This window comes from Gopherus evgoodei, chromosome 2 (assembly GCF_007399415.2).
Source record: "Gopherus evgoodei ecotype Sinaloan lineage chromosome 2, rGopEvg1_v1.p, whole genome shotgun sequence".
Lineage (NCBI taxonomy): Eukaryota > Metazoa > Chordata > Testudines > Testudinidae > Gopherus > Gopherus evgoodei.
Genome location: NC_044323.1, coordinates 37,532,535 through 37,559,438, shown reverse-complemented (window position 1 = coordinate 37,559,438; position 26,904 = coordinate 37,532,535). Strand labels below are relative to the sequence as shown.

Here is a 26,904-nt window from a genome sequence, read left to right as displayed (position 1 = left end):
TCTTAGTAGCTGACCAGCGCTCAAGGTTTTAAACATCTGGGAATTAGCCTAAGGGTTGTGTTACATTTTGAAGCAGACAGCGTTAATTAAGCTATTGTTAAAATGCCAGCACAAATTTATAAAAAAGGCCATTCAAAGTTAAGGCCTTAACTTAATTTTTCCTAAGGTATGTAACAAACATATTCATAGATTCCATGGCCAGAAGGAACCATTGTGATCATCTAATCTGACCTGTATATCACAGGCCCTGCAACTTCCCCATAATAATTCCTAGAGCAGATCTTTTTAAAAAGCATGACAGCTTTGTTTAAAAAGCAGAAAGAGCATAATATCTCATGCTAACCTGACATGACTCCAGTACCTAGACACAACAAACCAACTGAGCCTTACCTTTAAATGTCCTTACTTTTTGGTTTATCTCATCATTTTCACATTCCCTTAAAGGGACCTAATTATTCTAATCAAATTTTGCCTAAAATTCAGGTTTGGTATAAATAAAGCTTTTGCAAAACCTAATGCCAACAGAATTTTGTCCTTGAAACTGTTTTTTGTATTTATGCTTTCAATCAAAATAAATATTTCTCTAGCATTTGCAACAACAAAAATGCAGCATCGAACTAGTGTATGAGAACACGAAACTGAAACCAAGTTTATACAGTCAAAAACTTAAATAAGATGTCAATGCTATTTTATTATCTACACTGAGAGAAATGTAAAAAGCTAACAAAGCATCTATAAAATATATTAGATTTTTAAACAACTCTTCCATAAATGTATTTGTAAAACAGCAATGGAAACTTATTTTTGAAAAAATTATGGGACAAATTCTACTCCTTAGTGACTCTAATGTAGTCTACTGAAAAATAAATAATTTTACCATCTATTACACTGTTGCAAAATTGCACCCACATGTCCATATTCTGCAAATATGCTCAAGAATTGTTCAATTGAACTCTTTAGGATTACTCCTGTGAATATGTACATAAGTGTTCACAAGATCAGGACAAAAATATTATTTTTCTACCCACTCTAAAAACAACAAAACTTTCACAGAGGTGTATGCAAATTGACAGTCAAAGACATTGAAGCCATTCTGTGTTTTGCATAAATAGTTATACGCTGTTTTAAAAAATAAAATATGCAAATATAAATTCAGGGAACTTTTCTTTAAAACAAATTTAAAAACTAATGGTATAAAAGATAACTCCTTCTCTATCATCTAGCATAAAAATAGGTACTTAAAAAACCTTTAATGCTTAACCTACACACATGCACACACACAAGGGTTATGCTCCTAGTGATTCTTAAATACTATTTTTACTTTAATTTACATATTTTATGTAAAAATAGATAGATAGATAGATAGATAAATAGATAGATTTTGAAAGCTAAATAAAACCACATGGAACACTGAAATATAACATGAACATTTTATATAGAATAAACAGACACGACCACTACTGAAACAATGTAATAAATTAAGAGAAAAGAGTACATACATTACTCTGGTGTTTATTGACTTCCATAGCATGCTTAACATCTGGGGGCTCCATCATATGTGCATAATCTGATGTCCCTTTTTCAGCATCATGTTTCTGTTTGTAGAGTACCTTAACAAGCAATATAGATAAAGACAGATATAATAGCAGGTATCATTTTAAAAGGATATACTTAAATTTACTAATCACTATTTTGAAGGAAAATGACACTAGCTTGAATTTATGAACTAGTTTGCTTAATTTTGTAGTAGAAATTAAGCCAAAACAAGCAATCCTACAGCTTCCATAGTAGTGCATGTGTTTATATACATACACACCCACCAAACATGTGAAAAGCTTACATTAAAGCTATCATTAACATAAGCTTTTATGCTTACATTTAGAAAATGTACCAGGTTTGGATGCCTGAAGAGGAAACAACCATCAAAGAGATGTGTTTTCAAACAGCTCTCTGGAGCAAGCACTAAAATAATCCATGAAAAAACAGCAAATACTAAAACAATAAGGTTGAAAGCTGATCAGGAAAAGGATGATTTGAAACTAAAATCCTCAATACAAAGAAATAATACCCTAACATTCTTGAGAAAATAGTACCTGAGAACATTGCCTGGACTATTTAAATATATGATATTGGAAATCTGTGGAAATATCCTATCTTGGCTATTTGCAGGGCACCAGGATTCTATAGGAGAGCCACAGATCAAGCACCCAAGGGGATATAAAGGACCCACACTGGCTATATAGTGTAACAAGAAGATCCACAGATCAAAGATAAATGTGAAAAGTAGCTTTTTTGTAATACTACTATATTAATGCAAATCCAAAACATAGAAAACATGAAATGTGCCATATTTCTATAGGAAGTAAAACCAAAGATGGCTTTGCACTTAGGAAACAACAACAAAAAAAACAGATAAAATTTATAGCAAAACGAAAATTTGAACCACTAATTTGTTATATTGTCTATTATATTTTGCGGCAGAGCAAGTAGCCCCTAACAAGACTATAGTAGCACTCTACTTTTGTAATCTGCTATCAAAAGGTATAAAATATGCTATACAGAAATATTTTCTCTCTACCCCTCCCTCACAGGGAGTCACTTTCATGATGTTTCCAACTCTAGAAGTATGAAAAATAAGTCCCAAGATTGCTTCCAAAATAGGATCATCCACTTTGTACCATCCACTTTGCTGGTTCAACAATTAATTTTTTATACTGAAATGTTGGCTGTAGCTCCAAAGCTACCAATATGAGGAACTGTATGTTAAATGCACTAAAGTATCCAGTTATTTTTGTGAAAACAAAGCTTTTTCAGTAGCTCAGTGGAAGTGTATTTGGCTTGCAACTCGACAGCTGTGTTCTTTATAATCTCCTCTCTCAGTGTTCTCCATTTAACTTAATTATGTAAGAATGTAATACCTTATTTTGCAAGGTGTAGAATCACAGAATTATTTTTCATTGGAACAAGTCAAAAGTTCATCTAATGTAATCAACCCACCTGGAGTGCAAAGAGATCATATATCCATAAGCTATTTCCCATAATATGGATAATCAAGTTTGGAAGATTTCTAGAAACGGTAATTTCACCAATATTCTTGGAAACAAGTTATTTATCTACAGTAAGTTATCCTGTGTTTTTAAATTTCTTCTTGTTTTATATAAATTTTCCATGCTGTGGCATATTAGTATTTATTTTTAAACATTAGTATATAGCACAATAAATGTGCTGTACATAAGAATGGCTTTACTGGGTCAGACCAAAGGTGCATCCAGCCCAGTATCCTGTCTGCCAATAGTGGCCAATGCCAGGTGCCCCAGAGGAAGTGAACCTAACACAAAATGATCAAGTGATCTCTCTCCTGCCATCCATCTCCACCCTCTGACAAACAGAGACTAGGGACACCATTCCTTTACCCATCCTGGCTAATAGCCATTAATGGACTTAATCTCCATGAATTTATCTAGTTCTATTTTAAACCCTGTTATAGCCCTAGCCTTCACAACCTCCTCAGGCAAGGAGTTCCACAGGTTGACTGTGCGCTGTGTGAAGAAGAACTTCCTTTTATTTGTTTTAAACCTGTTGCCCATTAATTTCATTTGGTGGCCCCTAGTTCTTATATTACGGGAACAAGTAAATAACTTTTCCTTATTCACTTTCTCCACACCAGTCATGATTTTATGTACCTCTGTCATCTCCCCCCTTAGTCTCTTCTTTTCCAGTCTGAAAAGTCCTAGCCTCTTTAATCTCTCCTCATATGGGACCCATTCCAAACCCCAAATCATTTTAGTTGCCCTTCTCTGAAGATGTGGGTGTATCATGGATTTATATAAGGGCAATAAGATATTCTCTGTATTATTCTCTATCCCCTTTTTAATGATTCCTAACATCGTGTTTGCTTTTTTGACTGCCACTGCACGGACATCTTCAGAGAACTATCCACAGAAAGATTAAAGATTACAGGTCCCTCAAACAGCCTTAACTCTGCCCTATGCAATAACAATACATTATGATGAATGCATTTTAGTGTTTGTGCCAGAGATTAAACTGATTTGTATGGATAAAATAAGTCTTAGCTCTCTCTCCTCCCCAACCATGGTGTCAATATAGAACAGAGTCAAGATTGTTTTGGTACCTTGACTATGCATTTCCATACTTAGCATATTTAGTTTTCTTTCAAGTTTAACCTTAATTCTGAATTTCCTGAGTTACTAATGTTTGGTTTTGTATAACTACAACATTTTAAAATAATTTTTACCTTTACATTTATCATTAAGTTACTGATATGAACCCTCAATCTTAACTCCAATTTAATCTAATGTTATTGTTTTTGGTTTTTTGTTGTTGTTGGGTTTTCTGTTTTCGATCTAGGAATATATATAAAATGTGCATGCAGTAGTAGAGAAAATGGCATGTAATATGTACATGAAAGAATTATGTTACCAGATATGCTTTTGAATACAGAATTATAACTAATAGCCAGCTGGGCTATTAATATTTGCTGCTTTTCAAGCAGAGAGGAAATTATGGACACAACATACTTCACCATAACAGAAGCATTAAGAATCATACGTGACAATTTAACGTTGTGTAATATGGATACCAATCATAAAATTGAAGGGTAACTTTTACAAACTTGGATGCTAGTTTTGGTCTCAATAAATTACATTACAATAGTGCAGTAAAGCTAAAGAAACCACTTACAGTACGTCTTAAAGTAACAGGAGGGCTCTGTTTATTAGAAAGAAATTAAGTCAATGATCTATGACTCTTCTGGAAGTCGAACATGGGACTTAAGATTCACTTGATTCATCATCATCATCACCATAAACAAGCAGAAAATATTGTCAAACATTCATATATATTAACTGCTTCAGATGCTGTAACAACTGCTCAAAAGAAGAAAATTAAACTGTCTGCTGACATGCTCTAATCTTCAAATTGCTTTGGATAAGGAATAACCACAGCAATTTTTTCTCATGGTAGAAACAAAGTGATGGAATGTGTACAATTTTTTATCATGTTCCTTATATAATTTCCTTCCTCTCGCCATTTGAAATGCTTTATCTGTGTGTGGTACCTTCTTAAAATAACGTTGGGGGGCCTCAGAATTGTTTTTCAGAGTTGAAAAAGAAAAGGCACAAAACTAGAGTTCACTGGGAATTTTCCAGTGGAAAATGCCATTTTTATAAAATAAAAATGTTCTGTGGGAAAATTCCATTTTGCTAGAAAATGTCTATTTTTCCAATGGGAAAGTCAAAATGATGGCTCCCTGGTTGCTCGCCTGGAAGGCTCATCTCAATTCCACTTTCTGCCTGCAGGGAGAAAGTAATATTAATAAGAACCTTCTAAATGGACAGCCAACAAGCCAAAACATTCTGTTTCATCTCCCCCCAAATGAAAATTTTCTGGAAATCCCTTCCCATTAAAATTTCACATTTTTTACTTTTTTTTCCAATTCAGGAAGGAAAAGTTTTCAAAAATTCTAAAATTTTGCAAGAATGGATTTCCATTCTCCAAGTATTGAGAAACAAAGAGTAAAAAGGGTTATTATAAAAGCTAACAAAGCTGGTCACATTTGTGCCTCCACTGTAAATCACACAGGGAAGCAAAAGTATAAATACAGCCAAAACTGATCAGCAAGCACAGGAAGTATAGCAGAACATATAATCATGCCTTCTCTTGAGTATAGTAGAACCCCCTCCATGTGAATATTATGTGGCTGGAACTCTACAGGGTGAAATCTGGCCCCACTAAAGTCAATAGAAGTTTTGTCAGTGACTTCAGTTGAGCCAGGCTTTCCCCCACAGAGTTCAGGGGAAGGTGATTATAGGTGGGGAGTGGCCTCTCTTGTGCCACTGTCCTGTCTGAAACCAAGGAATTTTCCATACAACTTCCCCGAGTAGTCTCTGGCCCATTCAAAATGCTGGACAAATGATCATAATTATCACTGGCAGCATTTAAATTGTGTAAAATTTATAATCAACCTTCTGTCATGGTCCCATAATCATCTCCTCCAGAAAGAGAGCATGGATTTTCCGCCCTGTTTGTAATAGTCCTTCCACAAGACAAATGGTAGCACAACAGCCAGTGAAACCTCCCTCCCTCCCCATCTTAGATTGTCCCTTGAAGAAATTGACAACCTACTAAACTATAACCCCACTGATGGAGGAGCAGCAAATATCATCCTACCATCACTGAACTGAAGCTTAAAATCTTTGTATTTGCTTCCTAGATATCACAGTGATAGACACAATATAGATCAGATTTGGATACTGTAAAGAAGATTTTCCAGGAAAGAATCCCTCAGTAGTTCCTTCAAAGCAATTTTAAATTCAGCTCTGTAGCAAAGTAACCACTCTCCTCCTCTTCTCCTTTTGTGGATAATGTCTTGAAAACTCTGAGGTGAAACTTTATTTAAATTATTTTACCACTTTCTCAAGTTTTTCTATAGGATGGGTTGATTTACACCACAAGTTGGAAAAATGTATCAGAAGTTTTCAGTTTTATGGTCTGTTATGATTTATAATGTGTGTACACTTAAAAGGGAATGTTATAAACTTCAAAGGAAGCACTGGTGATATAGCCTGGCACCTACTATATTGCATATCTATTTCTTTAGGAATATTGGGTGGCTGGGCAAAATCTTCAATAAATGTCATCCGAAAAGGGCAGCCCTATTCATTTTTTAGTGATTTTTTTTCTTGACTCAAATGTTTTTATTTTTAGTCTCAGATCTTTTCCTTAATGTCACTGGTGTGTAAGAGAACATGATTTCATACATGAAATATTAAAACATAATTAGTGTACAATATTCTCATTTGGAATGGATCCAGGAGTGAGTTCCATGGCAAACTAGTTAACTGACGCTTTAAAAATGGAACCAAGTGTTTTAAAAGCATTATACAATTTTGTTACTTTATCACTATTACAATCTATAATTTATTTCAACTGCTACTATAATCAGAGAGACAAGGTGAGTGAGGTAATATCTTCTGTGTAAGCTCAAAGGCTTGTCTTTCTCACCAACAGAAGTTGGATTCAATAAAAGATATTATCTCACCCACCTTGTGTCTCTAATATCCTGGGACCAACATGACTACAACAACACTACTTGGTCTTATAATCAATCATGTTATAATGACATGTCATGTTGATGTCATTTTAGTTACTGGTCTGAATTAACTTACTGCACTAAGTATTCTGTTTCAAACTACTAGAGGTAAAATATAATTCGCATTAACACATTTGCTTATTACAGGCATGACTGATATATTGCCACCATTGTGGAGTTTTCAGTGCTGACTTGATAATTAAGTTTACAAAGCAAAACCTATTTTCTCCATCTAATTTCAGATTTCAGTGTTTCCTTTTACTATAAACATTTTCTTTTATTTGCAAAAGGAATGGTTACAGTCTTTAAAGTACTTCCATAGAACATCAGCATGTTTAATGATTGACTTATTGTATGTAATATGGAATAGGCAGTGTGGTTTTGCTTCATAGACTCACAGAATCTCAGGGTTGGAAGAGATCTCAGGAGGTCATCTAGTTCAACCCTCTGCTCAAAGCAGGATCAACACCAATTAAATCATCCCAGCCAGGGCTTTGTCAAGCTGGGCCTTAAAAACCTCTAAGGAAGGAGATTCTACCACCTCCCTAGGTAACCCATTCCAGTGCTTCACCACCCTCCTAATAGCCAACCTAGACCTCCCACTGCAACTTGAGACCATTGCTTCTTGTTCTGTCATCTGCTATCACTGAGAACAGCCGAGCTCCATCCTCTTTGGAACCTGCCTTCAGGTATTTGAAGGCTGCATCATGTTTCATATGCTTTTTGCTTTTGCTGGTCTAGTAGGTCTCTAAAGAGTCTCAAAAACATGTTTAAGATAGAAAGGGGAGCAGGGAAGAAATACTTAAAATGTGCAAATACCTGGTGGGTAGACAATATTAGTTCAACATACCCATTTAATGCAGTGATTCTCAAACTTTTTTTACTGGTGACCTCTTTCACATAGCAAGCCTCTGAGTGCGATGCCCCCTTATAAATTAAAAACACTTTTTAATATATTTAACACTATTATAAATGCTGGAGGCAAAATGGAGTTTGGGGTGGAGGCTGACAGCTCATGACCCCCCATGTAATAAACTCACAAACCCCTGAGGGGTCCCGACCTCCAGTTTGAGAACCCCTGATTTAATGCATGAGTTCAAAACCAACATTTTGCTATTTAGACTTGTGGAATTCCATCAAGAAAAATGTGTGGCTTTCTACTCTCAATGACATAACTGGACAGGAGAAAGCACTAAAAATATACTGCAGGAAACAATTGAGTTTTGGCAAAAAAAAAAATATGGAGTAAATAATGAAATCAGGCCTTCTATCTCAAACTGGTAGGAATCTGATGAATAACACTGAAAATGTATAGCCTAATTTTCAAAAGTGCCAAACATTCACAATTTCAACTGAAATCAATAGGAGCTGTGGGTTCTCAGCACCTCTGAAAATCAGACCACTATATGTTTAGGCTGTGAGTTTATCAGCAAGTAGTTGATAAAAATCTTACAACGCCAATATGACACTTGGATCATGCAGATTGCAACATAATTTTGATTTATCTTCTTTTACATATATTATGCAGACACATCTTATGAAATAATTAATGTATGCACTGATGAATGACTTATTGATTTTTCAAATGCTATTTACTAAACATAATGAGCCAGATCTTCAGCTGGTGTAAAATGCAGTACTGCCATTAAAGTCAATGGAGCTATGCCAATATACACTAGCTGAGAAATGGACCCTGTGAATCATATATGTAATAAAATATCTGTTTAAAGCTATTGGGGTTAGTAGTGTTCTGTTGCATAATTAATCTGTAAAATCTAAAAATAATTGTTTTTTAAACTTTACCTTGCTCTGAAGCTGTGTAACTTCTCTTGCAAACACACTGTCAATTGTGGCTGGCATCTGCTTATACAGAGAATTGGAAAGGTCTTTTTTAGCAGATCCTTTGTACTTTGCCTAGAAAGAAAAAAAAATGTAGAAATTATTTCAAAGAGAATCACATAGTAACTAAACAAATCATTTTGTTTTACTTTGAAATAAAGTAGTACAAAAGAACATTTTACTGGAAAAGACCTAGATAAGTCTTATAGAGTAATTTAAGAATACACATTTATTTTCAAATCACTTTATATTTCAGATTAGTGGATATAATCCATGAATCATTGAAATGTACTTGATAGTTAAATTGAAGGAAGCCTTGAATGAGGCAAGCAAGGTCAGCAAAAAAAACAAACTGTCACTTACTATTCACTTCTTGATCCAAAAAGCAAAATTATCTACATATTTTCAGTTTTCTGGAGTTTTGCACACAGCGTTCAGTGGAGAAACAAACAATGGAACACTGAGACACTCAATAAGAGGCAATAATTAATTTTCATTGGCGAATATAAGAATATGAAAACAACAATTTGTTTATTCATTGCTACTTAAGATTTCTATGTCACATACTGTTTTAAAATTTGTTATTTCTCCTGTGTTTTCACCACCATTCAAAACTAGCATTTTCTAAGCATCATTACGAAAGCACAGAACACCCAATGGCAACTTTCTCACAGCAGAGTCTTGTGATGCAAGCCAGAAGCATAGTACAGAATGTTGGTTTGCTTCTGGTTTTGTGTCTGAAGCCAAGCATGTCAGAAGCATGAATTTTAAATTCATAAAACAATGTTAGATACTATCTTTAAAAGTAATCACAGATATCAGGAATATGCCATCTTCAATGCATTATCATATGTAATTGACGTGCACCAACTGGACCATGTCTAATTATTTATTACTCTGGTTATTCCCATGAATAATATTTTTTAAAATTCTGCTAGATAATTCGTTTTTTCCAGATTTTTTGAGAGTTGAAAAAAGATGCCAAAATACAATATTAAAAATACCTACATTCTCCAACAAAGTCTACAGAACACTAGAGGTCAGCAATTCACAATCTTAGTCAGTTTTCACTATCGTATTCAACCACAGCAACAAATATGTTACTTAAACAGCACTCTAAAAAACTTCTGAAACAAAAAGCAATTTTTTTTACTTTTGTTATATATTAAATCTTTAAGTGTTCTTTTATTAACAATCAGCAACAGCTAGTAGCTGTTTGATACCAGACAAAATAGCACATAACAGCTTCACATATATTTGGCTTCTACAGGCTATATGATGTCTTATCTCAGTCATGACATTTATGTTTGTGAATGAGAACATTCAGAATAACTCCATTATGTTTATTCCACTTGTGAGTTATCCTACCTAATCCTAACACATGAAGATAAATGTCAGTAAAGCAGCAAACATATGCTTTTATATTTGATCTAGACTTACAACTAATCAGCACTGAAGTTTCAGAGAAAATATATGGAATGTATGTGAATTATATAAAAATCTCAGATCAGACATGAAAACTGGACACAGTTAATTATATACAAAACATGGGGAAACTGAGGCACCCAGCGGTTAAGTGACTTTGTCACAGTCACACAGAGAGAGAGTGGCAGAACCAGAAATGGAACCCAGATCTTTTGATTCTCATTAATATGCTTGCTCCTTTTTGTAAAGCTCCCTTCCGAGTTTTCACTCTCTACCCCCAAAACAGATAAATATACATTAATTCAACAACATGCCTTCAGGAACATTTCTTCCTAGTGCCAGGACATGAGTAGTTGTCAGTAAGTGGTGCTCTAATCAATTCTGAAATCTATATTTTTGGCTCAATAACACCTTGCATATATGTGTGTATGCATGCATACATCTACAGACTCACACAGACTGAAAAATATATCTAACACTCACTGGCCCAAGAACTGAACCTACTTGCCAGAGTGAAAAACACATCACTCCCTGAGACAAGCAACACATTCTCCCCGAAATATAAAGGAATAAAATACTGTCAGAATTGAAACATTACTTCGGTTGATGAACTCCAAAAGAATAAACTCTTTAAAACAGGTTCTGTGGTATGTTTAAACAGTTTCTTTCTGAAAAACTGAATAGGTTGGGCAGGGACAAGGAGGAGAGAGACTGAGGAAAAAACAAGGGGGTGGAGGGTAAAAAAAATTAAATTAAAAAAATAGGGAGTACAGAAGGGGGGAAATTAACTCCCCATCCCAGGAACAATGAGAGGCTCCCCCACTCTCTCATATCAACCTAAGGACTGGAACAGCCATAGCTCCTGCACACCAGTGACTGGCTGGCCATTTGTGCTACCCTGTGCAGATTAAAAGAGGAGCTTTCTATGGCATGTAAGGGGGCACTACGTGGCAACTTCATTCATGGTCCTTCTCCCCACCCCAAGAAGCATGCAGGGACCTTGCACAGGTACTCCACATTCCAAATAAATTTTGTTCTATATGTATAGTACGTAATTATAAAAAATTTTACTGGAGTTTGAGTTAAGATAGAAAACTTTTCCGTGAGTTCAAATGTGGCCCATAATAGTTACAGTGTGCAGTTAAGAGTTGATGTTCATTTAATTGGTCTAGTAAGTATGGAAAATAGAAACTGGAGTCAGTATACTTGGAAAAAGAACAGGAATACTTGTGGAACCTTAGAGACTAACAAATTTATTTGAGTATAAGCTTTCTTACTATATGTTTCATTCTATGCATCTGATGAAGTGGGCTGTAGCCCACAAACGCTTATGCTCAAATAAATTTGTTAGTCTTTCTTATTCTTTGTTTGCTATTCAGAGTGCAAGCTCCTCAAGGCAGGGACTATCTATTTTTATGTAGCTGCATAGGACCTAGCACAATGGAGCCCTAGTCATTACTGTAATACAAATAATAATGACTTCTCTTAGTACATCATCTGTGAAAGGGAGTGTAACAGGGGAGTCTGCCACTTCAAGGGCTGAGGTGGGGGACAGGGAGCAACTGGCACTGTTCTGGAGGGAAGCTCAGCAGGCAGGTGCAGGGAATCAGCTGACCCAGGACAGCAGCTGATGATTGGGTCTGATTCCCACTGGAGGATATCACTGAAGAGCCCAACTCCATGAGGAAGCCTGAAACCAGGAGACAGCTGAGCACACAGTCTCCTGTGGCTGCAGCAGAGGGCTTCAAGAGGGCAAGTCCAGGGAAGTCCAGACCCTTTAGTTACTGGAGGCTAGAGGGTCCCTCAATTTCAGTCAAGACCAGGACAACTGCTTTTCTAATTGTTCTTTATTTCTTTTTGTTTTCAGTTGGAGAATAAACAGACCCCAGGGTAGGCCATAAACAGAACCAACGCTGATTGTTTGTCCCAGGCTAATGAGCAGGTCCATCAGCTCACAGGGGGTAATATCTACTCTCACAGAACTATTTACATTTAATGTTTGTCAAATGATGTGGAGTCCTAGAAGAAAGGTATTACACAATTCTAAATTAGCATTACACACTTAAACTGCATACAGTAGTGACACTGCTATAATCCACTAAAACTTGTGGATTCTCTTGCTATTTGATATAAATAGACTCCCCAATCCGCCCCCTCAAGAATCACAATATTCAGCTTAATAGGCTTTTTTCTTGATAACCAAATACTGAATGAATATTCTGCAATCTTTTATATCTTACCTCAGAAATAAAAGCACTCATATTTTTCATATGTTTTAACTGAGGGGTGTCAGATACAAATGTGAACTTGCCTTTAGATTTTTCATACTCTTCTTTATAGTGAATCTACAAAGAGAAAAAATTAATTTAAATTGACCCTAAAAATAGAACCAGACAAAGGTTACCTTTTTAGGTTTATTCTATTCATTCAGACAGAACATTAAAATACTGTGCCAAGTGGATTGTAAACACCACATCATGTAACAAAGTAAGCCACAGAGAAAAAACACTTGGGTAACGTGAAATAGAGGAGACCTACAACAGCAAGAAGGTCAAGTTATAAGAGAAACTCCAACTTGAGCACCTATATCATGTAAAAAAATAAATCGCAAAATCTTTGCTATGACATGAAAAACACAGGGTTATTTGTTATACCTACAGTGTATTGTCACTCACTACTTGCAATTCCTATAGTATCTTTAAAGAAAGGGGGTATTGAAGATAGAGTTTTACCTCCCTGATTTCACATCAAAATTATTAAGAACAGGCTCTAAATTTCTATACACAAATCTTGCACATACAAAATCTTCATTTTCCCACAGCACATGCAATACCGGTTTTTATGTATCCAAGATCCATGAATAAATTCTATGGGGCAGGTTTCAAAATGTTGTTCCCAAAGTCTCTAGCATTTGAAATCAAGGTCTTCTAGATAGTGGTGTGCAGTGCAGGTCTCAGACTCTTCTTGAAGGCAGAAAAAAAAATCATTAGCTCATTCCTAAAGTCTTTTCTACACACATAGGAGATCATTTTTGCTACGAAGGTAGGGTGGAGGGTGACAAAACATAGCAATGGATCCTCTTTCCCTAAAGTAGTTATTTTAGAAACCCAACAAAAATAAAGTCTCAACTCATACTTTCCTGTGAGAAACCACCACATCATAGGCTTTATCGGGCTATAGATGACTAATGAATATTTATGTTATTGTTGCTGTGATCTGAGTTAATGTTTTGTGTTGCAGTGTGATTGCAAGGAATGTGTATGGTGTTACTGAATATGCTGAAGGTGGATGGGACAGAATATGTTAGTGAAGATGGTGACTGTAACGTGTAAGGATTACGGTACATTTAAAGAAGGACAGCTTAACTGAACTTTCCTTGTTTTTAAGGAAGTGTGTGAGTAGGTATTGCCCTTAAGCAACCTTAACTGCTTGAAGTTTCTTTCAATATTGATATCGATATGGTTCAACATAAAGTGAATTACTTAGACTTAAGCTCTTCTGTTCATCATCTGTTCTCATCTTTCTAACTTCATTTTCACATTCTGCACTGTAGCATCTTGCATTTATGCACTGACGACTTGCTGACAGAAGCAACACAGCCTGAGCAATAGAAAATGAAAATTTTCTTACCCCATAATTTCTGTTAGTAGCATCTCCCACAATTCTCTTATATCTACTCCCCTTCACTCTGCAATTTCCAGAGGCAGTTCAAAACTGCTGCACAGCATGTGCTGGCCATGTCTGCTTCTCCCGCTTGCCACCAGATGAGTCATTCTAAAACTTGTGTACAGATATTAACATCATAAAATGCTAACTCATTAACTATGTACAGCAGGGAACTGTCTGCACAGAAATTGTCCAACTAAAAAGCTGACCCATTGGCTAATGAGTCATTAGGAAGGGTAAAACTGCTTCTAGCAGAAAGGACATTTTCAGGTAAGAAATATTCAATGATGTAGTCTGTGACGCTGGCAGGACAGATGCCAGCTCTTGCCAAGACTGCAGACATTTGCTAAAGACTAACAAACTCATAACTGGAGACCAGAACAGTTCACTTGTGTGTTAGTTGTACTCAAAATAAGTAGTCTTTTGGCTATTTGAGGATCAGTCTTTTAAGAATGTATTTAGTATTTAGACTATATGAAATGTTTGTAAATCACTGTATGCATTGATCTCACTTGTAATGTCAGTATTCCATGCTAGGAATAAAGTTTTGCTTTATAACTTTGAAAATGTTTACTCTGAACTTGTGAACCCAGGCACTGGCATCATCCTATGCCCATCCAGAAGGACTATCAAAGTCAGATGGGCCATCAAGAAATACGGCAATAAAAAGGATTGGTTAATGGCCCTATCAGACATGGAACATGCTGTGTGCAAGGAAGCTCATCCTGTGGACTTGGAAGCTGAATGAAGGAAATCAAACAAAGTCACAGGAAAATTTTCCATCTTTTTGGCTGTTTGAACTCTGACAGGGCCAGAGACTCTAAACTGAAGCCAGAGATCCCCAGGGGCTGCCTTCTGGGTTTTCCCTGACAGACACTTTGACTTGACAGATTGCTACAACTCTGTCCCTCTTAGGAGTTAGATGGTAACTCCCATGTGTGTATATATTTGCTTGCTTTAACCTGTAAACAACTCTCTTACTTATTTTTTCCTAGATAATAAACCTTCAGATAGTTTATTACAGGATTGGCTACAGTCGCTGTCTCTGGTATAAGATCTAGGCTACCAATTGATCTGGGGTAAATTACTCATCTCTTGGAACTAGAAGCAACCTGAATGTGATGTGATTTTTGGTGTAAGACAAGTGACCATTTATCACTAAATCCAGTTTGTCTGCATGGCAAGATAGACTAGAGAGTCTAAGGGGGCTGTCTGTGACTCCATGGTAAGACTGTTACAGCGATCCAGGAGTTCACATTTGTTACTGGCTTGGTAAAATCTCATTACAGAACACACCACCAGTTTGGGGCGTCTGCCCTGTTTTTGACAGTCTTCCCTGAGATAGGCACTCACAGTCATGAGCCACTCCAGACACCATGACATAGCCCAGCGTCACCCACCACTCTATTGCATCTGGGAAGGTTTGAGCAATGAAACAGAAGTAGGGAGGGATAAGGAGAAAGTAAAATAGAATGAGAGAGAAGAAATCCCCCCCATGAAGTTTGTTCAAAAGGCAATACTATTCCTGGATCGCCTCCTGCAGCACCTTCCTGCCAAAGGAGGCCTCTGCAGAAGACAGAAATTTTAATTTATAGCATCTGATAAAGATGTTAACTGATGCATATGTGGCTAATCTACATATTTCAGTGGTGAAATCATATGCTTATTCGACCCACGAAGCTGCTATAGATCTTGTGAAGTTTGCCTTGCTTCCTTCTGGAACAGAGATGCCTGATGCCTTGTAGGCCTGCACAATGCATGGTCTGATCCATCTAGCAGTGGATTACTTGGAAGCTCTCCATCCTTGACACTTCGAATAGAAGGAGGCAAACAAAAAAGGCAAAGCTGACCTTCTAGTGGATTCTGTCACTTAGTGTAAACAGATTTATGCTTAGTCTAAATCTTCAGTGCTCTTCTGATGTCAGTGTGCTTGTCAGTCAGATGTTGTGGCCTGGGACAAAATGAGGGAAGAATAATCTCCTAAAAGGCATAGAAAGAAGAGTTCCCTTTTAAAAGAAATGATTGAAGAGTTCTCAGTACCACTCTGTCATCATGGAATGCACAATAAGGCTGACAGATCTGACATTTGTCTAACAGGCATAATGGCAGGCAGAAAACAGGCCTTGATGGAGAGACAGAATGCCAATGTTGAAGTCAAAGGTTTGAAAGGGTGAACTGTTAAGGCTGTGAACACCAATGGCAGGTTCCATGTAGGGAAAATTGGTCTGACCGGTCAGACTGCTCTGATGAACCTGGATACTTGGACTACTCTTCCAGAAAGCAAGAGGATCCTGCAAACAAAAGACTATTAATGGCTGAGATCTGGTATGCTATGGGGCTGGGCTGAAGGTCTGTTTTGGGTCAAATTCAACAGTCTTTATTCACACCTTCTTGGAGGAAGTCCCGAATAGCTGAGATGGGATCGCATTAACACAGTTCCCTGACTCACATTCAGTCAGAGGGAGTGGCTATGAGTCTTCACACTCTCTCAAGACTCATTTAAGGGTTGGAGGATAGGGACCAGTAGCCCCACAGGGATTAACCTTTGAGGTCCTGTGATGACCCAGGATTTACCCCCTAGTTTGTTCAAATTAAGTCCTCCTTCTCCTTAGAATCTCTCTCTATTCTGCTTTGTGTCTCCTGGTTTGCTTTTTCTGTGGTGGAGTCACAGCTACTTGGAAGGGTGGGGACCTCATCATGCCTGTCCAAACTCAGAGATCCAGGTCCTAAGAGGCTACGGTCAGCTGGCTGGACATAATTCACTCTCTAACAAGCTTGGGAATGCTTCCTCACATAGGAAGCACCTTCTGGATCTTGTCCAGTGCTTGTGCAGCTGCTCTGCCATGCATATAAGGGGACAGAGTAGCTCAGCAAGGAGGCACTGCAGCGAAAGCACCAAGACTCTGTGGCCAGGACTCTGTACAAACCCTGAACCAGGATGGAGACTTAGAACAAAAAAAGAAGCTTGATACTGCCCCAAAATACTTAGAAAATAGAGGAAAAGAAAAGGATGTGAGTAAACCAATTGCTGCATGGCTGCTGCTACAGAGGCAGAAGATCTGGCAGCAAGCAGGAAAAAGAGGCATGTCCAACTTTCGCTGTGCTACAGCTTTGAACTGCTTCCAGAAACTGCAGAGTGGAAGGAAGCAGCTCATATATAACATAATTGTGGGAGATGCTGGGCTGCAAAAATATCCATTCTGATTTCCTTTCTCATAGACTCATAGACTCTAGGACAGGAAGGGACCTCCAGAGGTCATTGAGTCCAGTCCCCTGCTCTCATGGCAGGACCAAATACTGTCTAGACCATCCCTGATAGACATTTATCTAACCTACTCTTAAATATCTCCAGAGATGGAGATTCCACAACCTTCCTAGGCAATTTATTCCAGTGTTTAACTACCCTGACAGTTAGGAACTTTTTCCTAATGTCCAACCTAAATCTCCCTTGCTGCAGTTTAAGTCCATTGCTTCTTGTTCTATCATTAGAGGCTAAGGTGAACAAGTTTTCTCCCTCCTCCTGATTACATCCTTTTAGATACCTGAAAACTGTTATCATGTCCCCTCTCAGTCTTCTCTTTTCCAAACTAAATAAACCCAATTCTTTCAGCCTTCCTTCATATATCATGTTCTCAAGACCTTACATCATTCTTGTTGCTCTTCTCTGGACCCTCTCCAATTTCTCCACATCTTGAAATGTGGTGCCCAGAACTGGACACAATACTCCAATTGTGGCCTAACCAGCGCAGAGCAGAGCAGAAGAATGACTACTCGTGTCTTGTTTACAACACACCTGTTAATGCATCCCAGAATCACGTTTGCTTTTTTTGCAACAGTATCACACTGTTGACTCATATTTAGCTTGTGGTCCACTATGACTCCTAGATCTCTTTCTGCCATACTCCTTCCTAGACAGTCTCTTCCCATTCTGTATGTGTGAAACTGATTGTTCCTTCCTAAGTGGAGCACTTTGCATTTGTCTTTATTGAACTTCATCCGGTTTACCTCACACCGTTTCTCCAATTTGTCCAGATCATTTTGAATTTTGACCCTGTCCTCCAAAGTCGTTGCAATCCCTCCCAGTTTGATATCGTCTGCAAACTTAATAAGCGTATTTTCTATGCCAACATCTAAGTAATTGATGAAGATATTGAACAGAGCCGGTCCCAAAACAGACCCCTGCGGAACCCCACTTATTATAACTTTCCAGCAGGATTGGGAGCCATTAATAACTACTCTCTGAGTACGGTTATCCAGCCAGTTATGCACCTACCTTATAGTAGCCCCATCTAAATTGTATTTGCCTAGTTTATCAATAAGGATATCATGCGAGACCGTATCAAATGCCTTACTAAAGTCTAGGTATACCACATCCACCGCTTCTCCCTTATCCACAAGACTCGTTATCCTATCAAAGAAAGCTATCAGATTGGTTTGACACGATTTGTTCTTTACAAATCCATGCTGGCTATTCCCTATCACCTTACCACCTTCCAAGTGTTTGCAGATGATTTCTTTAATTACTTGCTCTATTATCTTCCCTGGCACAGAAGTTAAACTAACTGGTCTGTAGTTTCCTGGGTTGTTTTTATTTCCCTTTTTATAAATGGGCACTATATTTGCCCTTTTCCAGTCTTCTGGAATCTCTCTCGTCTCCCATGACTTTCCAAAGATAATAGCTAGAGGTTCAGATACCTCCTCTATTAACTCCTTGAGTATTCTAGGATGCATTTCATCAGGCCCTGGTGACTTGCAGGCATCTAACTTTTCGAAGTGATTTTTAACTTGCTCTTTCCTTATTTTCTCTTCTAAACCTTCCCCCTTCCCATAAGCATTCACTATATTAGACATTCCTTCAGACTTTTCAGTGAAGACCGAAACAAAGAAGTCATTAAGCATCTCTGCCATTTCCAAGTTTCCTGTTACTGTTTCTCCCTCCTCACTAAGCAGTGGGCCTACCCTGTCCTTGGTCTTCCTCTTCTAACGTATTGATCAAAAGTCTTCTTGTTTCCCTTTATTCCCATAGCTAGTTTGAGCTCATTTTGTGCCTTTGCCTTTCTAATCTTGCCCCTACATTCCTGCGTTGTTTGCCTATATTCATCCTTTGTAATCTGACCTAGTTTCCATTTTTTATATGACTCCTTTTTATTTTGTAGGTCATGCAAGATCTCGTGGGTAAGCTAAGGTGGTCTTTTGCCACATTTTCTATCTTTCCTACCCATCGGAATAGCTTGCTTTTGGGCCCTTAATAGTGTCCCTTTAAAAAACTGCCAACTCTCCTCAGTTGTTTTTCCCCTCAGTCTTGATTCCCATGGGATCTTACCTATCAGCTCTCTGAGCTTACCAAAATCTGCCTTCCTGAAATCCATTGTCTCTATTTTGCTGTACTCCCTTCTACTCTTCCTTAGAATTGCAAACTCTATGATTTCATGATCACTTTCACCCAAGCTTCCTTCTACTTTCAAATTCTCAACGAGTTCCTCCCTATTTGTTAAAATCAAGTCTAGAACAGCTTCCCCCCAGTAGCTTTTTCAACCTTCTGAAATAAAAAGTTGTTTGCAATGCAGTCCAGGAACTTATTAGATAGTCTGTGCCCCGTGGTGTTATTTTCCCAACATATATCTGGATAGTTGAAGTCCCCCATCACCACCAAATCTTGGGCTTTGGATGATTTTGTTAGTTATTTTAAAAAAGCCTCATCCACCTCTTCTACCTGGTTAGGTGGCCTGTAGTAGACCCCTAGCACGACATCACCCTTGTTTTTTACCCCTTTTATCCTAACCCAGAGACTCTCAACACTTCCGTCTCCTATGTCCATCTCCACCTCAGTCGAAGTGTGTACATTTTTAATATATAAGGCAACACCTCCTGCCTTTTTCCCCTGTCTATCCTTCCTGAGCAAACTATACTCATACAATCTTTGATGAATATTGCACATTCTAAGACAATGTTCCTCATAGGTGACCTGGAAGAGTCATTTCTATGAGTGTAATTTAGTCTCCAGGCAGAATCAGTTCTTGATCTTTCTGAAGACAACCAAAAGAGGTGCTAGTTGCAATGTTGTTTTGCATGATGTAGGTACTGTCCACCAAGAAGTGGGCTGAACAACACCAAATTCATTTCAGACAGGCAACCATATAACTGTGAGATGGTAAATATCTTTGGTCATTTCTCAGCTGGACCATATTCAAACCAGTGAAGGGCTCTGTATCTCAGTACCAATCATATTTACTCCTTGATGAAACACCAAGCTTGGAGGAGTTGCACGTGCTTTGGAGGATAGGATTAAAATTCAAAATGATCTGAACAAACTGGAGAAATGGTCTGAAGTAAACAGGATGAAATTCAATAAGGACAAATGCAAAGTACTGTACTCCATTTAGGAAGGAACAATCAGTTGCACACATACAAAATGAGAAATGACTGCCTAGGAAGCAGTACTGCAGAATGGGATCGGGGGGTCATAGTGGATCACAAGCTAAATATGAGTCAACAGTGTAACGCTGTTGCAAAAAAAGCAAACATCATTCTGGAATGTATTAGCAGGAGTATTGTAAGCAAGACACAAGAAGTAATTTTTCTGCTCTACTCCGCGCTGATTATACCTCAACTGGAGTATTGTGGCCAGTTCTGGGCAGCATATTTTAGGAAAAAGATGTGGACAAATTGGAGAAAGTCCAGAGAAGAGCAACAAAGATGATTAAAGGTGTATAAAACATAACCTATCTGGGAAGGTTGAAAAAATTGGGTTTGTTTAATCTGGAGAAGAGAAGACTGAGAGGGGACATAACAGTTTTCAAGTACATAAAAGGTTGTTTCAAGGAGGAGGGAGAAAAATTGTTGTTCTTAACCTCTGAGGATAGGACAAGAAGCAATGGGCTTAAATTGCAGCAAGAGCGGTTTAGGTTGGACATTAGGAAAAACTTCTTAACTGTCAGAGTGGTTAAGCACTGGAATAAATTGCCTAAGGAGGCTGTGGAATCTCAATCATTGGGGATTTTTAAGAGCAGGTTGGACAAACACCTGTCAGGGATGGCCTATATAAGTTCTGCCTTGAGTGTAGGGGTCTGGACTAGATGACCTCTCCAGGTCCCTTTCAGTTCTATGATTCTATATACACAGTCATGGAACACTAAATGAAACTGAGAGGTTTTTGATGCTGAATTGGTCACTGACTTTTGTTTGTGTTTTTAAATGTGCCTATTAGAAAGTATGTGTATGCAATATGCAAGATTGAGAAGGTCAATATATATAATTATATAAAAAAACAAAAACATAAGATTCTTAAAATGTCTCAATCTTTTTTGCTTAGAAAAACAACCAAATCAATGATCCTTCCCCAGGTCATAGCACCCTAGACCTCCTGCCCCCTAAATAACTGAAAAGCAGCAATACAGCACCAGTTATTTCTCATTGTTAGTTTTATTTTGGCAGCTCCTAGAAGCCCCAATCAGAATGTGCTGATTGTGAGTGCAAGATTTCAGTGGGTAATTATGATAGGACATAAGAAAGAATCTTCACATTAGATTTTGATCCTAGATGTTCTGTTCCGCTGTAGACATTTTTGCATCAATTTGCATCAGGCAATTGGAAGATAAAAAGGACATACAGAATACTGTAGTGACATTTTTGCACTGAAATATATATTCACCATATGAAGTAGGCAAGAAGTTTCTGAAGCATAAATGGTGTGACTATATGGTGATTACAAGCAATGACTGGAAGAAATGAGCATAGAAGCTTATATTCTTACTCAAAGTTGAGGTTTAAAATTTGGATGAGTAAAATATTAATTTGGCCAAGTGTGAATTTTTGCCTGCAAGTAACCTCCTATTCCTTACAAAATATTATGAAAGGATAACTGGATCTCTTAGACCTTACAAGATCTGATTATGAAAAATCCTTCCTTTGGGACTTAGGCTCCCAAATCCCACTGAATTTCAATGGGAGTGTGATGTCTAACATTTTTAGGCTCCTTTGAAAATCTCAGGCCAAAAATATACCTTTTGTGTCCTTTATACTTTTATAATTTTGACTAATAATTATATACTCATTGGGACAACCCCATCTTAATATAATTGGTCATAATTCCACTAGCTTCTGTCGAAATACTTTTCTTTACATCAGTTCTGCATTTGGTGTTATGTCTCTTTGACTCTTATTTCACAAGATATTAAAAACACCACAATTCTGTTTTACAACAAATGGGGAACAAAGATTTCAACAGTAATATTTACAATACTTTTCCATTCTGAAACTTTATATCAATTCCTATTGAAGTTAATAGCAGAAAATGTATTACTTGCTATGGAATTTGAGTTTTCTTCTAGGTACTATATTGAAAGAAAACATTAAAAAATATCAGTTTTTGCATCTCCACTACTTATGTGTGCACACACACACACAAATGTAACTTTCATACTTCAAGAATCTAAAAACAGCCTACTAGTATATGCTACGGATGTATATATGATATACTGTGTAAAATAAAAGTGTTTTACTGTGTTCAGAACAGGAAATCATCAATAAAGTAAAAATTATTGTTCCTGTGAATATTTTTGAAATATGATATAAATATACTTAATTTTTTTAAGATTAAGCTGCATATGCAGCCATCACTTATGTATATATTCAGGTATACATTTTTTTTTCCAAATTCACAGTGAATTATTTTTGTTCAGATGTTGGCAAAGATATACTGAATTTAAGGCCCCTTTTTGGATAAATCAGCCCTTATGGGAGAGCATGACCTTAAATATCACAATTTAGGGCTTGAGCCAATTTCCACTGGGGTTAATGTGAGTCTTTAAATTGATTTCAACGAGAGCTGGATTGGGCCCTTAATGACATCATACTGTATTTCAAATTGCTTCCATTTAAAAAATACAAAGTTTAAATGCCAAGTTTTCACATTTAGGCACAACATTTCTGCAAATACATCTCTATGTATCTAAAACCGTGCACAAATATACAGAGTATTTGCACATACATATAGCCACTCAGGAGCCTATATAACCATTTGTACCTACACATCTGGTATTTGTGCCTTCAGTTAGATGCAAGTGGGTGTGTCTGCATTCAACTTTGAAAATCTGTCCCTAAATGTAGAAACCAATGTTTGAAATTCCATTATAATGTGATGCCACTTGGTGGGTCATTGACAGCAGGGATTACATTCAACACTTCTGGATATAAAAGCATAAACCTGTACCAGCTAAAAGACCTGGATTCCTTAGGCAAACTCAGATTAGGTTCATTAATCTTTATGTGTGGCTTAGTCACTAGAGAAATACAGACTACAAAACTTAGTAAGGATGAGCTATGCACTGTCCCTGGGCATGGAAGCTTATCCCAAGCTGCAGAGATCCATTTAGCTTAAAACGTGGTAGCAGCCACTATTTGATACACAATGCTCATGGGTGGATCAGCAGCAGAAGCAATCAAACCCAGGACTTGTGAATCAAAAAGCTTATGTCTGAGCAGCTGAGCTAAAGTTCCCATCTGTTAGCTGAAAGGCTCTAGCAGCCTCTTGAATGTTTATGGCTATGTCTTCACTACCCGCTGTATCGGCGGGTAGCAATCGATTGCTCAGGGATCGATATATCGCGTCTCATCTAGACGCAATATATCAATCCCCGAACGTACTTATATCGATTCCAGAACTCCACCAACCCAAACGGAGTTGCGGAGTCGACATGGGGAGCTGCGGACATCGATCCCGCACCATGAGGACGGTGAGTAATTCAATCTTAGATACTTCGACTTCAGCTATGTTATTCACGTAGCTGAAGTTGCGTATCTGAGATTGATTTTCCCCCGTAGTGTAGACCAGCCCTATGTGACACAGATGCCTCTAGAGGGGAACAGAAAGCTACACTGAGTAAGTGTGGGCTACAATTGCAAAAGAAGAGTCAAAGGACCAAATTCTGCCAGATCCAATTCAGTCTGCTATACCAATGCAGCTCTGCTGAAGTTATATGGATATGGTTAGTAGACTTGCACATGTGTAACTGAGTGCAGAAACTGGCTCGTGACACACTGGTATCCATTGGTTAGTATTAGCTTTAACCAACAACAGATTATAGCCAGAACAATTTGTTTCAAACTGGCTATAAATCTTAAAATGAAAAGTCAAACTCTGAAACATTTGACAAATGAGATATTCAATGAGGATTTAATTAAGACACAGTTTATTATACATCCACATTTTCTATCCAATACTGAGAAAAACAGCTTGAAACAATAGTTAACTGGGTCATAATTACTCTTCTCATTTTAACCAACAAGAAATAATTTTTTATCTCCAGTCTACTGACAATTCTCCGAACCTCAGTGCAGTACCAAGAATTGTCCTGTAGTTAAAAGAAAAGAAACCAGAACTGCAACAAATTCATTTTCTATTAATTTTTATTAACCGTCATTAAACACTATTGAGAAAAACAGTAATTAAAGTCCTGCCAGGACCTAATCTTCACCACATCCAGCCGATGGCAAGGAGATGCTGAATCAGAAAGATCTACAATTTGGACTACGGTATGTGGCAAATTAGATGATAAGTAGCATTATGTTTAAAGGGAATTTGTTGCAGGTGATAAAGAAACATTAGTAACATGCACATATGAAATGCAGTATGATGATTCAAGAGGCAAGCTATTTCCCTTCCACAGAAAAGACTATGATAATTTGCTTAATAACTTTATTTGTATTCAGCTTCCTACTTTCCCCATAACAGCACTGTGTCCCCTTGTAAAATACAAACAATAAAAACAAATTAAGGGGTCCAATTTAAATGTGGAAAAGAAAGGGGTTGGAAAGGAAGTCCAACATAAGTCAGAATAAAAGGCATCTTGAAAACTGTTATTTAATAAATTGGATGGATTTGAGAGAGGCACAACATAGGGATCATCACAAACAAAGTGAACATCAGCTGACTACAATGGTGGAATCATTAAGCAGTAGCACGTGAGAACGGATATCTTCTCATACAACTCCCAAGGCTTGTATGCCATAAAGGGCTTTAAAAATAACAGTGCCAGTTTAAAGTCTGATTGTAAAAAATGCAGGGTGAGAATAATATGATCACAATATCTCAAGCCGTGAGCAGTCATGACATTGCACTCTGACAGAGTATCTGTGTTGACAGCCTTAAAAGGAAGGAAAGGAAATAACCCAGCTTTGTGGTCACAAGGTCACGTGCTGCTGTCACAAGGTCACCTTAGGGTAAAACTGTAAGCCACACAAAGGCATTAAAACCCACGTATGTTGGACTTATACATATTACCTTCATTTCCAGTCCCTTCCCTTTCTACATGGTAATGAGCAAATTTGGATCTGAAATATATATACATACACACACATGGAGAGGTTTTCAGGTAAAACTGTGTTTATTACCAAATGAATACACTAATCCATTTCCATATTTGCATGAATAATAGCTCCTCTCTAAACAGACATGCAAACACAAAGTACTTTGCACAAATGTTTATAAAAAAGCAAATGTAAAAACCTATGAACATGGCTGGGTCCAAAAGCAAACAAGAATATTCACTGAGCTCTGTTCCCAAACTTTGTGCAGGTGCTGCCAGAAGTGAGTGAAGACAATCCCTTCATAGCTGTGTGTGTCCCCGTAACTAAAAAGGGTCAAGAGGGCCTGGCACCATTCCTAGAATGAAGAAGTGTGGTGGTAGGGGAATTTTCTCCCTGGGTACTGTAGGACTTTTTTAGTGATAGTGAAAATTCAGTTATGGTGAAGGTTTGGGGGAATTAAAAAAAGTTCACTCTGAACCTGATCCAATACTCATTAAAGCCAGTAAAAACACATCCAATGATTTCAGTGAGCACTGGATCAGGCCCAAAATGTGAGTTCTATTTTCGTATATTAATAGGGATAATTCCTTTTGAAATTATATTGATTCTGGACCATTGCACTTCTTATAATAATATCATAAAGGAATCATTATCCTTTTAAAGTTTCACATATCTCAGTTAAAATCTAACACACTCTTCAGCAAAAGCCACATCTTCGAGGGTTTGAAACCTTATTTTAGAATTCATTTATTCATCTTAGCCCCCAAACCTTAACAGAAAAATCAAAGAAAGATACCTCTACAATACTTATCAACTGATTAACAGCAGCAGCAGCAGCCACCACGATCACCAATGATACACTTTTCAATAATAATTCCTTTCTAATTAAAACAAATATTTTATCAGCACTGTTCAGGGTATATTTTGCCTTTATGACAGCAATCATATCTAGAAATAAGTAGTATGGAAACAATACATGGATTTCAGGTCAGCCTAATGCATCATTTTCACTGTGGCTTTTACCTGACTTGACAGGCTTGTATTGTGTCATATACAGTACATTTCCAGACAAAAAACACATGGATAACTATCAGTACCTTTGATAAAAATATTAATAGCCTGTACTACTTCTTAAAATACTTTGATGTTACTGGGTAATCAATTTACTGGCCTCTCTTAAGGCTGTATCAAATATTCAGCGCACACCAAGATTTAAATATTTCCACACAGCGTTCAGGTACAAGAGAAGTTTTGACCCTGTCAAGCCTCATTCTCTTCCCAGCATGATAGCTCCTAAACATTCCAGATGTACCATTTTTCTGATAAATGTCTTCCAGTAATGAATTTTCTGCATCCTCTATAGTCTAGTTTCTGCATGTGTTAATCTCACAAGGTCAACATACTTATTCATCTTTGATAATAATGCTACAATAAGTGTATACATCATGTTACAATACAAGGTGAACCAGCCCCCACTTTGCAGTTCTACTAATCAATCAATTGCCAAAACGTTCAAGCCTAGAGTTGGCTGGAAAGATTATTTTAGAGGCAAATCA

The 26,904-nt window shown here is 37.3% G+C and overlaps 1 protein-coding gene across 8 annotated transcripts in view; it reads right to left on the bottom strand.

Moving 5' to 3' along the window:
- NEBL (nebulette) overlaps positions 1-26,904 on the bottom strand; it is a 439,204-nt gene that overhangs the window by 96,421 nt on the left and 315,879 nt on the right. For 6 of the 8 annotated variants that reach the window (XM_030550405.1, XM_030550407.1, XM_030550408.1 and 3 more), the window contains 3 exons: positions 12,616-12,720; positions 8,915-9,025; positions 1,500-1,610 (listed from right to left, as the gene is read on the bottom strand). The exons of the other annotated variants lie outside the window; for them this stretch is intronic. In XM_030550405.1, the coding sequence (XP_030406265.1) occupies positions 1,500-1,610; positions 8,915-9,025; positions 12,616-12,720 (327 nt within the window). The remainder of the gene's footprint in view (positions 1-1,499; positions 1,611-8,914; positions 9,026-12,615; positions 12,721-26,904) is intronic. 8 annotated transcript variants of the gene reach the window in all.